The sequence below is a fragment of the Kogia breviceps genome, chromosome 6 (assembly GCF_026419965.1).
Source record: "Kogia breviceps isolate mKogBre1 chromosome 6, mKogBre1 haplotype 1, whole genome shotgun sequence".
Taxonomy (NCBI): domain Eukaryota; kingdom Metazoa; phylum Chordata; class Mammalia; order Artiodactyla; family Physeteridae; genus Kogia; species Kogia breviceps.
Window position 1 is genome coordinate 77,853,057 of NC_081315.1, and position 16,042 is coordinate 77,869,098.

Below are 16,042 nucleotides of genomic sequence, written 5' to 3' on the forward strand. Positions count from 1 at the left end.
CACTCCCAAACTCATTCTATGAGGCCACCATCACCCTGATACCAAAACCAGACAAAGACGTCACAAAGAAAGAAAACTACAGGCCAATATCATTGATGAACATAGATGCAAAAATCCTCAACAAAATATTAGCAAACAGAATCCAACAGCACATTAAAAGGATCATACACCATGATCAAGTGGGGTTTATCCCAGGAATGCAAGGATTCTTCAATATATGCAAATCAATCAACGTGATACACCATATCAACAAACTGAAGGAGAAAACCATATGATCATCTCAATAGATGCAGAGAAAGCTTTTGACAAAATTCAACATGCATTTATGATAATAACCCTGCAGAAAGTAGGCATAGAGGGAACTTTCCTCAACATAATAAAGGCCATATATGACAAACCCACAGCCACCATTGTTCTCAAAGGTGAAAAACTGAAATCATTTCCACTAAGATCAGGAACAAGACAAGGTTGCCCACTCTCACCACTCTTATTCAACATAGTTTTGGAAGTTCTAGACACAGCAATCAGAGAAGAAAAAGAAATAAAAGGAATCCAAATTGGAAAAGAAGAAGTAAAGCTGTCACTCTTTGCAAATGACATGATACTATAAATAGAGAATCCGAAAGATGCTACCAGAAAACTACAAGAGCTAATCAAAGAATTTGCTATTCTTTTTTTTTTTTTTTTTGAGGTATGTGGGCCTCTCACTGTTGTGGCCTCTCCTATCGTGGAGCACAGGCTCTGGACGCACAGGCTCAGCAGCCATGGCTCATGAGCCTAGCTGCTCCACGGCATGTGGGATCTTCCTGGACCGGGGCATAAACCCATGTCCCCTGCATCGGCAGGCCGACTCTCAAACCACTGCACCACCAGGGAAGCCCTCTGGCATTCTTACACACTAATGATAAAAAATCTGAGAGTGAAATTAAGAAAACACTCCCATTTACCATTGCAACAAAAAGAATAAAATATCGAGGAGTAAACCTACCTAAGGAGACAAAAGAGCTCTATGCAGAAAATTATAAGACACTGATGAAAGAAATTAAAGATGATACAAATAGATGGAGAGATATACCATGTTCTTGGGTTGGAAGAATCAACATTGTGAAAATGACTATACTACCCAAAGCAATCTACAGATTCAGTGCAATTCCTATCAAACTACCACTGGCATTTTTACAGAACTAGAACAAAAAATTTCACAATTTGTATGGAAACACAAAAGACCCCGAACAGCCAAAGCAATCTTGAGAATGAAAAATGGAGCTGGAGGAATCAGGCTCCCTGACTTCAGACTATACTACAAGGCTACAGTAATCAAGACAGTATGGTACTGGCACAAAAACAGAAATATAGCTCAATGGAACAGGATAGAAAGTCCAGAGATAAACTCACGCACATATGGTCACCTTATCTTTGATAAAGGAGGCAAGAATATACAATGGAGAAAAGACAGCCTCTTCAATAAATGGTGCTGGGAAAACTGGACAGGTACATGTAAAACAATGAAATTAGAACACTCCCTAACACCATACACAAAAAAACCCTCAAAATGGGTTAAAGACATAAATGTAAGGCCAGACACTATCAGATTCTTAGAGGAAAACATAGGCAGAATACTCTATGACATAAATCACAGCAAGATCCTTTTTGACTCACCTCCTAGAGTAATGGAAATAAAAACAAAAATAAACAAATGGGACCTAATGAAACTTAAAAGCTTTTGCACAGCAAAGGATACCATAAACAAATCCAAAAGACAACCCTCAGAATGGGAGAAAATAGTTGCAAATGAAGCAACTGACAAAGGATTAATCTCTAAAATTTATAAGCAACTCATGCAGATCAATATCAAAAAAACAAACAACCCAGCCCCAAAATGGGCAGAAGACCTAAAGAGACATTTCTCCAAAGAAGATATACAGATTGCCAACAAACACATGAAAGAATGCTCAACATCATTAATCATTAGAGAAATGCAAATCAAAACTACAATGAGATATCATCTCACACCAGTCAGAATGGCCATCATCAAAAAATCTAGAAACAATAAATGCTGGAGAGGGTATGGAGAAAAGGGAACCCTCTTGCACTGCTGGTGGAATGTAAATTGATACAGCCACTATGGAGAACAGTATGGACGTTCCTTAGAAAACTACAAATAGAACTACCATACGACCCAGCAATCCCACTACTGGGCATATACCCTGAGAAAGCCATAATTCAAAAAGAGCCATGTACCACAATGTTCACTGCAGCACTATTTACAATAGCCAGGATATGGAAGCAACCTAAGTGTCCACTGACAGATGAATGAATAAAGAAGATGTGGCATATATATACAATAGAATATTACTCGGCCATAGAAAGAAAGGAAATTGAGTTATTTGTAGTAAGGTAGATGGACCTAGAGTCTGTTATACAAAGTGAAGTAAGTCAAAAAGAGAAAAACAAATACCATATGCTAACACATATATATGAAATGTAAAAAAAAAAATGGTTCTGAAGAACCTAGGTGCAGGACAGGAATAAATATGCAGATGTAGAGAATGAACTTGAGGATACAGGGAGGGGGAAGGGTAAGCTGGGACGAAGTGAGAGAGTGCCATGGACTTATATATATTACCAAATGTAAAACAGCAAGTGGGAAGCAGCCCCACAGTTTGGTGCTTTTTGTCCACCTAGAGGGGTGGGATAGGGAGGCTGGGAGGGAGACGCAAGAGGGAGGAGATATGGGGATATATGTATATGTATAACTGATTCACTTTGTTATAAAGCAGAAAGTAACACACCATTGTAAAGCAGTTATACCACAATAAAGATCTAAAAAATAAAAAAGAATCACTGGTTCCTTTTATTGGAGAATAGTATTGTGAATCAAGAGCTGAATTCTAGGTGTGTTCATTGCTACCAGAGTATTGCTGCTTCTAACACAATTCACTGATCTTTTTTCATGTGAAAACAACCTTGTATTCCTGGGACCAATCCCACTTGATCAGAATGTATTCTTCTTCTTTTAAATCGCTGGACTTAATTTGCTAATATTTTGTCATAATTTCTCATACCTACATTTATAGGAGATATTTTTCTGCAGCATTCTGTTTTTGCAATTTCTTTGTCAAGTTTTTGTATCAGGATAAGTTGGGAAACCTATGTACTTGTTCTAATTTCTGAAAGAATTTGTTTATGAGTGCTAATTATTTATTCATTAAATGACAGAAACCCTTGACAAACATCAGGCTAGAAGGAAAACCATGGCCCTCTTTTTATTGGCCTTCTATTGATATTTTGCTCTTTATTCACAGGTAACTTGATAAAGTTCTACTGTATATTATTGAATAGTTTTTTATTTAGCAAAGGCAAAAAAGGTCAAGAAAAAAAATCAAACTTATATAAGGTGAGTTAGTTTTAAAATGTTAATTAAAATTTAGTTTTGTTCTTTTTAAAATATAGTCTGTAGGGGTTCCCTGGCGGCGCAGTGGTTGAGAGTCCGCCTGCCGATGCAGGGGACACGAGTTCATGCCCTGGTCTGGGAAGATCCCACATGCTGTGGGGTGGCTGGGCCCATGAGCCATGGCCGCTGAGCCTGTGCATCCAGAGCCTGTGTTCCACAACGGGAGAGTCCATAGCAGTGAGAGGCTCACGTATCGAAAAAAAAAAAAAAAAATATATATATATATATATATATATATATAGTCTGTAGACAAAAAAGTACTTTTTCTTAGTTTCGTTCTTACAATACTTCATTCACAAACTCATAAACTATCCAAATGAATCACTGTACCTATATATTTCAATAGCTCTCATATCTTCATCATCAAATTCATCTTCAGCTTCCTTCAACTGTGCAAGAGTCATCTTTTCATATGGTTTAACTAAAACAAAATAAGTTATAGATAACTGAGTTATTTAAAAGCCAATTTTACTTTAGAGTCACATGTCTAGAAAAAACAATATATTAGATAAATGGAGATCAAGAATATCTTTAATGTTGCAGTTTCTCCAGCATATAAACTATATTGTGGCTGACTGCTTCAGGTTTGTTTAAAGTGCTATTACTCCCTCAGAGTTTACAGAACTACCAGGCTGCATTTAAAAGCAGATGTGATGATACAAATAGATGGAGAGATATACCATGTTCTTGGATTGGAAGAATCAACATTGTGAAAATGACTATACTACCCAAAGCAATCTACAGATTCAATGCAATTCCTATCAAACTACCACTGGCATTTTTACAGAACTAGAACAGGGCTTCCCTGGTGGCGCAGTGGTTGAGAATCCGCCTGCCGATGCAGGGGACACGGGTTCGTGCCCCGGTCCGGGAAGATCCCACATGCCGTGGAGCGGCTGCACCCGTGAGCCATGGCTGCTGAGCCTGTGCGTCTGGAGCCTATGCTCCGCAACGGGAAAGGCCACAACAGTGAAAGGCCCGCATACCACAAAAAAAAAAAAAAAAAAGAACTAGAACAAAAAATTTCACAATTTGTATGGAAACACAAAAGACCCCGAACAGCCAAAGCAATCTTGAGAATGAAAAATGGAGCTGGAGGAATCAGGCTCCCTGACTTCAGACTATACTACAAAGCTACAGTAATCAAGACAGTATGGTACTGGCACAAAAGCAGAAATACAGATCAATGGAACAGGATAGAAAGCCCAGAGATAAACCCATGCACATATGGTCACCTTATCTTTGATAAAGGAGGCAAGAATATACAATGGAGAAAAGACAGCCTCTTCAATAAGTGGTGCTGGGAAAACTGGACAGGTACATGTAAAACAATGAAATTAGAACACTCCCTAACACCATACACAAAAATAAACTCAAAATGGATTAAAGACATAAATGTAAGGCCAGATACTATAAAAACTCTTAGAAGAAAACATAGGCAGAACACTCTATGACATAAATCACATCAAGATCCTTTTTTGACCCACCTCCTAGAGAAATGGAAATAAAAACAAAAATAAACAAATGGGACCTAATGAAACTTAAAAGCTTTTGCACAGCGAAGGATACCATAAACAAAACCAAAAGACAACCCTCGGAATGGGGGAAAATAGTTGCAAATGAAGCAACTGACAAAGGATTAATCTCCAAAATTTATAAGCAACTCATGCAGCTCAGTAACAAAAAAACAAACAACCCAATCCAAAAATGGGCAGAAGACCTAAAGAGACATTTCTCCAAAGAAGATATACAGATTGCCCACAAACACATGAAAGAATGTTCAACATCGTTAATCATTAGAGAAATGCAAATCAAAACTACAATGAGATATCATCTCACACTGGTCAGAATGGCCATCATCAAAAAATCTAGAAACAATAAATGCTGGAGAGGGTGTGGAGAAAAGGGAGCCCTCTTGCACTGTTGGTGGGAATGTAGATTGATACAGCCACTATGGAGAACAGTATGGAGGTTCCTAAAAAAACTACAAATAGAAGTACCATATGAGCCAGCAATCCCACTACTGGGCATATACCCTGAGAAAGCCATAATTCAAAAAGAGTCATGTATCAAAATGTTCATTGCAGTTCTATTTACAATAGCCAGGACATGGAAGCAACCTAAGTGTCCATTGACAGATGAAAGGATAAAGAAGATGTGGCACATATATACAATGGAATATTCCTCAGCCATAAAAAGAAACGAAATTGAGTTACTTGTAGTGAGGTGGATGGACCTGGAGTCTGTCATACAGAGTGAAGTAAGTCAAAAGGAGAAAAACAAGTGCTGTATGCTAACACATATATATGGAATCTAAGAAAAAAAAAAAGGCATGAAGAGCCTAAGGGTAGGACGGGAATAAAACACAGACCTACTAGAGCATGGACTTGTGGATATGGGTAGCGGGAAGGGTAAGCTGTGACAAAGCGAGAGAGTGGCATGGACATATATACACTACCAAACGTAGGGTGGATAGCTAGTGGGAAGCAGCCGCATGGCACAGGGAGATCAGCTAGGTGGTTTGTGACCACCTAGAGGGGTGGGATAGGGAGGATGGGAGGGAGGGAGACACAAGAGGGAAGAGATATGGGAACATATGTATATGTATAACTGTTTCACTTTGTTGTAAAGCAGAAACTAACACACCAGTGTAAAGCAATTATACTCCAATAAAGATGTTAAAAAAATTTTTTTAAAAAGCAGATGTGAAAATCAATTAGACCTCATAAATTTAGATTTCCTCAAGTACCTGGAAATTTTGACAAATACTACATTTTATATAGAATGATCAAAATAGGGAGTAATCACAAGGTAGAGAAATATGATAGAGAAAAAAAAGCTCACTAGGTTAGATACCAGGGCATTTCAGCTCTGATATTAACTAGCATGTAACTTCAACACATGAATTAGAAATTTTAGGTGTCAGCACCCTAATTTCAAAAGTATGGGTGGGATTTATATTAAATTATTTCTAATGTCCTCTCTTCCTCTAAATTCATGAAATACATGATCACTGTCATAACTGTATTATTCCCTTCACCCAGCCCACCACATGCACAACTATACCCATTGCTTCTTTCTGTAAACGTAAAACCATTTCTTCAATTTCATCTTTTGGCTCTTCTTTTGGAGGAAGAATGCCAAAATCTCTTAAAATTTCATTCCATTCTGTATCTTCATTTGGATCCTATATTAAAAAAAATAAAAAATCTATTAGCACAGTTGTGCATTTTAATATATGTAAAATCGATTTCCAACCATGTAATTGTTCATGAACTGTACAGGTAAACTAGAAAATTAGTTTCAAAGAATAGAACAAAATGGTCTACTTTTTTCCCCATTTCCCAGTTCCGTAATGCAACTACATACTTTGATAAAAAGAATACATCCTCTATCCTCAAAGTTACACTGAGATATTTAATAAAAAATAAATCTAAAAAACATATATCAAATGTTAATGAAGAAACTTGCAAGTCGTGGAAAATTCTCTGAAGACTATAATAGGCAAAACCAATTCACATCATGCGAAATACTGTTTTCTTTTTCTACATAAGCATTCAAGACCTCAAGGTGGACTTGCTTCTTTTCAGCTATATAGCTTCATGGAATTCTTACTCCCAAGTTAAATCTTAGAAGAGGTTAGGAATCGTTTCATAGTTCAATTTTTGTCTAACCATAATTTCTTTATTTGAAACTTAACCTTGTTTTCCGTGTTACTTAGGCTTTGATGTTTTATTTGCTGCTCTTCCTGAAATTGTCTGTCACATATCAACTATATTGCCTTTCTAGTCTGCTGTCCCTTTTCTCTGAGGTTTTCAGAGAAAAGGAGAACTTAATTATATACATGAGTAAATACTGCTGCAAACAAAGTAAAGGATAGCCTTGAATGAGCTCCACCTCCAGGTATTCACATCCTGCATAATCCCCTCTCCTTGATTATGGGTGGGAACCATGGCATGCTTCTAATCAATAGAATATGGCAAAGGTAAAGGAATATAATTTCTTTGATTTCATTCCATAAGATCGTAACTTCCATTTTGCCAGCATTCTCTCACATTTGCTGGCTTTGATAAAGCAAGCTGCCATACTGTGAGGTCCCCCATAGAGAGAACTATGTGACAAGGAAAATGCAGTCAACAATCAGCTAGACACTGAGATCCTCAGTCAAATAGCTCCAAAAGAACTGAATTCTGCCAACTACCATGTAAATAAACTTAGAAGGGGATCCTTCAGATGTACTCTGTTGTACCTTCAGATTCAACCCCAGCTCTAGCTGACACTTTAATTGCAACCTTGTTGGAGACTCTGAAGTAGATGGCCCAGCTAAGCAATGCCTGGATCCTTGCCCCATAAAAACTCTGAGATAATAAATGTGTTATTTTAAGTCACCAAGTTTGTGGTGATTTGTTATGCAACAATGGATAACTAATACAAGTATCATCTTATTTCTCCTCTTCATCCTATTCTTTGGGCAAAGTTTTGGTTTTTTATTCACACTGGTCTTTTACTGGTCTCTCTATCCACAAAATCTTCCGATCTCCATTCTTTCTATATGTCTTAAAACAATTAAGTCACCATCGGCAGGAGTTCTGCACTTGGTAATGGCAGACTAGATAATTTGGATCAAGCCTCTTATGAGAACAGCTAGTAAAACTGGACAAAATAGATGAAAATTAATTTGAAGGCACTGAAGAATCAAAAAAGCAGGGAAAAGAATTAAGGTAAGAAAATCCTGGATGAGAAGAAGACCCAGAGAAAGAAGCTCTATGTTTGGGTCCATTCCCCTTCAATCAACTACCAATTCTGAAAGAGGCCAAGAGGCTGAGAAATTGAATAAAGGTGCACAGATTCAAGCACAGTGACCAAAGACAGAAATCAATAAGAAAATGATAACTAGGAGATCATCATATATTTGGAATTAAAAAAAAATTCTAAATGACCAAAGGGTCAAAGAAGAAATCACAATGGAAATTTAAAAGCATTAGGAATTGAATGATAATAAAGCCACGTATCAAAAATATGTGGGCTGCAACGAGAGCAGTTTATGAAAGGAATTTTACACCCTGAATTTAACATATTAGAAAATGGAAAAGGCTTACAAGTTAATATACAAGCATCCAACCTAAAAAGTTGGGAAAAGAACATCAGAATAAACCAAAGGTAGAAGGAAGGAAATAATAAAGATGAAAACAGAAATTAATGAAATAAGAATCGAATATATAATAGAGTGGGTTAACAAGGCCAAAAATTGGGTCTTAGAGAAGACTAATAAAATAAACACTTGCCAAGACTGATAAAGAAAAAAAGTGAGAAGACATCACCAGTATTAAAAATGAAAAAGGGGAACTCCTGACAGATAATACAAATATTTAAAAAGAGAAGGCTCTCTATTGTGTTTTGCTCATATTTTTTTCTACTTTAAGGTGGAAGCTTAGATCAAATTATAAACCTTTCTTTTCTTTTCTTTTTTCTTTTCAAGCACACACAGAACTTCTTTTTTAGAGTCTTTTTTTAAAATTAAAAGATATTTTTTAACATCTTTATTGGAGTTCTTTTCTACTTATAACCACTTAAAGCTACAAATATTCCTTTAACAAATTCTTTAGCTGCATCCTACAAGTTCTGGTATGCTGCACTTTTATTATTATTCAGTTAAAAATATTTCTAATCTTATGATTTTTTGCTGACATTTTTATTTGGAAGGATACTGCTTAATTTTCAAATATTTTGGACTTTTCTAGGTATCTTATTAATAACTTCTAAGTTACTTCTGTATGGTCAGAAAACATACGTTGTTAAGATTTTGATTTTTTGAAATGCATTTACTTGTTTTATGACCCAGCATATGGCATATCTTAGTGAATGTTCTACATGGTGTGAAAAGAATGCATATTTTGCCACTGATGGGCTTTTTTCTCCACAGACTGTTGACAGATTTGTTCAGATCTTCTATTCTGCAATTTCTGTATCTAGTTGTTCTATCAATTACTAGGAGGAGGGGTGTTAAAATCTCTAGTTATGATTGTGGATTTGTCTATTTCTCCATCAGTTTTTGCTTTATGTGTTTGAAGCTTGATTATGCAAATCCACAGCTATATTTATGATATTTTCCTGATGAATTTCTCCTATCATTATAAAATGTTCCTTTTTATTTCTAGTAGTAATCCTCATTTTGATGTCTATTTTGTTTATTACTAATATAGTTTATACCCCTTATTCCTAAGTACTGTTTAAATAACATGTCTTTTTCAATCCTTTTACTTTAACCCATCTGTTTCATTGTATTTAAAGTGTGTCTCTTTTAGCAATATGTAGCTATGTATTGCTTTTTAAACTATTCTGATAATCTCTACTTTTTAATTTAAGTGTTTACTCCATTTACACTTACTATAATTATCTTTTTAATTTTTATTGGAGTATAGTTGCTTTACAGTGTTGTGTTAGTTTCTGCTGTACAGAAAATTAATATAATTGTTAATATTAGATGTAGAGCTACTATTTTCCTGTTTTTAATTAGTATTGTTTGTTTTTTTGGTTCCTCTGTTCCTTTTTTGCCTTCTTTCGGTTAATTAAATATTTTCTAGAATTATGTTCTTTGCAACTGGCCTTTTAGGTATACATCTTTGCATTATTGCTTTAATAATTTTTCTAGAAATTATAATGGTATATTTAACATATTACAGTTAATGTTGTAGTATTTTACATAAAATATGGGAACCTCACTTAGTATAGTTCCATTTACCATTATCCCAACATTTGCCTTACTGCTGTTATATATATTAACATTTACAATATATTTGAACCCCTATAATACAATGTTACAATTTCTACCCTAAACAATTATAATGTCTTTTAAGAAAATTAAGAGGATAAATATATTTAGTTTTAGAATTTACCCACATATTTACCATTTAAGGTGCTCTTCACACTTATTTTTAGATCCAGTGTTCTACCTGATGTAATTTTCTTTCAGTCTGAAGAAACTTCCTTGCATTTCTTACCCTTCAGGTCTGTGGAATTTAATTCTCTCAGTTTTCATATTTCTGAAATGTCTATTTTTTCCCAGTTTTTTTGATGGATATTTTAGCTAGATACAGAATTTTGGTTTGAAAGTTTTCCCTCCAGCATATAAAGCATTTTAAATGCCTTCTGGCCTCCAATGTTTCTGATGAGAAGTCAGCTGTCAATCATATTGCTGTTCTCCTGTATATGTATAACATACACATCTTTACATTATGTCTTTTCTCTGGATGCTTTCAAGATTTTATCTTTTGATTTCAAAAGTGTGTCTATGTGCTTGGTGTGGTTTTATTTGTATTTACCCTGTTTGGAGTTCCCTGAACTTCTTAAATTGTTAAGTTTATGTCTTCCCTCAAACTCTGGACAATTTTATCCATCATCTTTTTCATTTTTTCCTGCCCCCCCACCCCATCTTTTCTCTCCTTCTAGGATTTTTTTTTTTTTTGCGTTACATGGGCCTCTCACTGTTGTGGCCCCTCCTGTAGCGGAGCACAGGCTCTGGACATGCAGGCTCAGCGGCCATGGCTCACGGGCCCAGCCACTCCGCGCCATGTGGGATCCTCCCGGACCGGGGCACAAACCCATCTCCCCTGCATCGGCAGGCAGACACCCAACCACTGCGCCACCACGGAAGCCTTCCTTCTAGGATCTTTGACAGGATGTTACATGTATGTTAACCATGTATTACAGTTAGATGTATGTTAACCAATTTAACAATGTCCCTTCAGTTCACTGAATCTCTATTCACTTTTAATGTTTTTCTCTCTGTTCTTAAAGTTGGACACTTTCTATTGATGAATCCAAGTTCCTTGACTCTTCTGCCATCTGCAATCTGCTATAAAGCCCATTCAGTGAATTTTTTATTTCAGTTGTTGATCTTTTCAGTTCAAGAATTTCCATTTGTTTTATTACTGTTTCTATTTCTCTGTTATGATTCTCCAACTGTTAATTTATTTTCCTTTAAGTCCTTGAATATATTTATAATAGCTGCTTTAAACTCTTCATTTGCTAAAATCAACATCTGGATAGTCTCAGGATTTGTTTCCACTGGTTGCTTTGCTTTTGAATATGAGTCACATTTTGAATATGGCTTTTCATTCTTTTTCTTTTTGCTTATATAATTTTATTGCATACTAGACATTCAGAATGATACATCATAAAAATTTACAATTTTTTATGTTCCTCTAAAGTATGTTGATTTTCATACTTGAAGGTAGTTAACTTGGTTGGACTCAAACATCAAACTACTTCAATTGAAATGGGCAGCAGCCAAAACCTCAGATCAGTTCAGTTTGCCAGGCACCTTGGGATCTCCTATATACATATGGAGTTTGGCTGACAAATAAGAATTTGTGTGGATTTTATATGCAGAATTTAAGGATCAACCTTTCTGTGTTATTTTCCTGAGACTTCCTCATGATTCTCCCACCACTTTACCAGCCCAGGACTTTGCCCTCCAACATCTCTATTAAAATGGTAGTTTTCTGCCACCCCATGCCATATGACTGTAAAATGTCCTCAACTATATCTAATCTTCTTTTTAAACTATTTTGATAATTTTAAAATATGTTCACAAGTTTTTTCATGCACCTTTTTTTTTTTCTGTGGTACGCAGGCCTCTCACTGTTGTGGCCTCTCCCACTGTGGAGCACAGGCTCCAGACGCACAGGCTCAGCGGCCATGGTTCACAGGCCCAGCCGCTCCACGGCATGTGGGATCTTCCCGGGCCAGGGCACGAACCCGTGTGCCCTGCATCGGCAGGCGGACTCTCAACCACTGTGCCACCAGGGAAGCCCTCACTTCTAATAAACTGAAAATATGATAGAAGTGACACTATGTGATTTCTAAGACTAAGTCACAAAAGGCACTGCTGCTGCTTTTTCCTCTCAGTCTCTCTCATCACTTGCTCTGGGGGGAAACCAGTTGCCATGTTTGAGGACACTCAAGCAGCCTGTGTTAGTCTGCTTGGGATGCCATAACAGAATATCACAGACCAGGTGACTTAAATAGAAATTTATTTTCTCACAATTATGGAGGCTGGAAGTCTAAAATCAAGGTGCCAGCAGGGTTGCTACTGGTGAGAACTCTTCTCCTAGTTTTCAGGCCACCTTCTTGTTGTGTGCTCACACAGCCTTTCCTCTGTGTGTGTGCAAAGAGAGACAGCATGCTCTAGTGGATCTTCCTCTTATAAGGACATTGATCCTATCAGCAATGTTTTGTAGTTTTCAGTGTACAAGTCTTTTGCCTCCCTGTTTATGTTTATTCCTGAGTATTTTATTCTTTTTGATGCAATTATATATGGAATTGTTTTCTTAATTTCCTTTCTTATTATTCATTGTAGTGTATAGAAATGTCTTCATCAAATTTTATGGTCACTTTTTATAGTCTCCTACTCTTTGAAGATAATTTCAATTTGGTCTTTTGTTTTTTTAAACATAATAAGCATAGTTATTTTATTCCTGTTTCTGATCATTCAGATAACTGAACTCTCTGCAAGTCTGTTTTTGTTGGTTCATGCTCATAGTGCCCTGTTCCCTTGTGTGCTTGGTTACTTTTGACTGATTTCTGCTTGATGTCCTTGAAAACTTATCTCCATGAATTCTAACATAAAGATGTCTTCCTGGACAAGGATTTGCTATTTCTTCCAGGTATTTACGAGCACTACAGTATATAACTAATTTATATCAAATTCACAGCTTGAAGTTTGTTGGATCACCCAGACAATATGCCTTAGGTTGCAATCTATGTGAGAGCTCTCTTGAGCCACAACTTCTTGGGGATAGGGCTTTTCTTTTTCTCCCCTGCTCCACTAGGCATCAAGACGACCTTCCCTGAATTCCTCTAGACAAGGGTTTATATCTGGTTCATACTCCTATTAGTTTCCCATGCTTTCATGGACCATACCCTTTGACTCCTCATCACCCTGTGATTACACCTAGGAACGAACTGCAGATTGCTAAGATGGCCTTGTGGTAAAACTGTCTTTAAAGCTCTGGAAATCCATTCAACTGCTTTTCCACTTTCCCTTTGATTTTAGTCTCATCATTTACTATCACGTTATCTCTGATGCTTTTAAGGAGAAAGGTTCTACATTCTAGTCAGGATTTTTACTTGTATTCAGCAGGAGAGTTGGTCCAAATAACTGAGCCCTCTATTACCAGAAAATCCAGCAGTCACCTTTTTAAAAAACCCTCCCTGCACTTTGCACCCCCTACCACCCTATGTCGCTTTTCTCCTTCTTACTCAAACTTCTTAAAATAACTGTCTATATATGCTGTAACCACTTCCACCTCCCATTCACTCTTCGACCTACTCCAAATTTGGCTTCTACCTACTCCAAATTTGGCTTCTACCTACTCCAAATTTGGCTTCTACCTCCAACACTCCTTTCAAAACTGTTCTAAGGTCACCTGTGAGCTCTATGTTGTTATTTTCAATGGATTTTCATTGTATTTGATCTCTTAGGCAGAACTGGGGAGAGTCTGTCATTCTTTTCTTGTTAAAACACTCTTTCTTGATATTCATGATATCACATACTTATGGTTTTATTTATATCTCTCCGTGACTGCTCTTCCTTAACTGATCTGGGAGTTAGTTGCAATGGGATTTCATAGTAAATGCTCTATACTCTGATCTTCCCTTCACTTTTAGAAATTATCTATGAAATTGTAATAAGAGAAATAGAAATAGGCACCGCAATCTATTTGATAAAGTTATTATGGCATTTATCATGACACAGTTATATCTGACTCTCTCTTATTCCCCCACAGTAAGCTCTTTTAGAACAAGTCCAAAACTACACACAAACACTGAGTAACTGGCTATTGAATAAATCAATGAATAAATAAATGAACAAAGATTAATATGCTGTCGTCTCTACTCTCAATTACATTTCAGCCTATTTCTTGAAGAGCAGACAAAAATCAGGACAAATTTGCAATGTTTTTACATACTGAATAAAATGCACTTGCTAGGAATCTATTATTAACACAAAAGGAATATCCTTTAAAATTATATGTAATTTGTGTTCAAAATATCCTAATAAATTGTACAGCATAAACGACTTCCAAAATTAAATATGTAAAACTAGAAAAATCACAGTGGTTTAAATCTGGGATAGCAGGTGAGAAGAAGCTTTTCTGAAGTTGGAGAGAATTTTACTCTGATTTTAAAAAGGAAATAAAAGCACAGTCTTCTGCTTAATAATGCAGCTTTAGATAGAGGAGCAACCTTCTTACGAATTAATGTAAGTTTAACAGAGTTTTTGTGATCAGGTAGGAGAAACTCCAGGGACAGCTGGTCTTTCTCAAGACAGATGCGACTATTAGGGTTTCCTCTCTGACCTTTTTAAAATATAGTGGGGCAGGATACTTAAATTTAATTACACTTGGGCTAAAGCTGATGGTCTATTTCTTAAGTCAGAAATAGCGCAGCACTAGGATTTCCAGGATATAGGTGTGAAACGCAGTCCAAAGGCTTTCTCCAGTGACAAACGGAAGTCTTTCTTGAGTGTTGAAAAAACGGCGTTCTCCTAGAGGTAATTTGAATTTCTCTCCAATCGTTACAGAGACGCAAGCAAAATTTAGCTCTCACTGAAAACAAATGTTAGAACCTAAGCCCTGTAGGCCGCCCTCCCCATCGTGCTCAGCCTCAGGCCCAGCCAGGGACCCCGCTGGGGTGTCCAGGCTCGCTGGAGGCCGCGACTCCCACCTGCATGGTGTTCCGCCTCGCCCCTCACACGCCGCTGTCGTCTAACTCCTGGCGGGGACTCCTGGCTCTGACGTCCCCTCGAAGCCACATAGGAGCCCGCCCGAGGTCCTAGCTGTTCCCAGTGCCCACTGGGAGGGAGCCGGGAGAACGAGGGCCTCTGAAGCACTTGCGCCTGGCGCAACTGTGTTGCCAGGCAACGCGGAGGCGTGGCCTAGGAGGTGGCTGTGGGTACTGACGCACTTGGTCTTGGGCATTTGGGCATTTATCCCAAGCAGAGCCTCTTCCGTTCATGATACTGGTGCCGACATTCCTCCCACCCTTCCCTCCACCACTTCCAAAATCACGCGTTGTTTCCGTGCCTCCGGCACCCTTCAATCCCTGAGTCCTGTCTTCATGGAGAAGTAACAAAATCCTGGGGAGAGAACTCCTCAGAGTTGAAGTTCTTAACATGGAGCCCATAGCCTATATTTGGATGGACTTCAGGGGGTGCCTAGCCCCAGCCCTCGATGCACACATAATTGTGTTGTATGTATCAATTTGGCGGGGGGTATTTAAGGACCAGAGCTTTCATCAGATTCTCAAATGGCTCTCTGCCGCCACCTTAAAAACCCATTGCCTTAGGAGACAGGAGCTCGGACTTTAGGTAGGAAACCTAGACAGTTTGGTTCCTTGGTGTTTAGATGAAGGAAAGGATGTTTACTGGGAGCTGCCAGGAACATGAGGAAAACATGAAGTTATTGCCAAATAAGGTTATACCCATGGTCACAAAGATGCGAAAAGATTTGGAAGTGAAGAAAAAATGTTTTTAGTGACACAGTTTTAAACTCGGGCTCAGCATTGGACTACTCCATCTGTAGT

General features: G+C 37.5%; 1 protein-coding gene across 1 annotated transcript in view; it reads right to left on the reverse strand.

Moving 5' to 3' along the window:
- The window catches only part of PDCL2 (phosducin like 2), a 44,655-nt gene extending 29,295 nt beyond the window's left edge, over positions 1 to 15,360 (reverse strand). Inside the window, exons 1-3 of the mRNA XM_067036948.1 lie at positions 15,185 to 15,360; positions 6,521 to 6,641; positions 3,785 to 3,875 (exon numbers count right to left, since the gene is read on the reverse strand). Of these exons, the coding sequence (XP_066893049.1) occupies positions 3,785 to 3,875; positions 6,521 to 6,641; positions 15,185 to 15,190 (218 nt within the window). The 5' untranslated portion in view covers positions 15,191 to 15,360. The remainder of the gene's footprint in view (positions 1 to 3,784; positions 3,876 to 6,520; positions 6,642 to 15,184) is intronic.
- Positions 15,361 to 16,042: the final 682 nt, after the last annotated feature.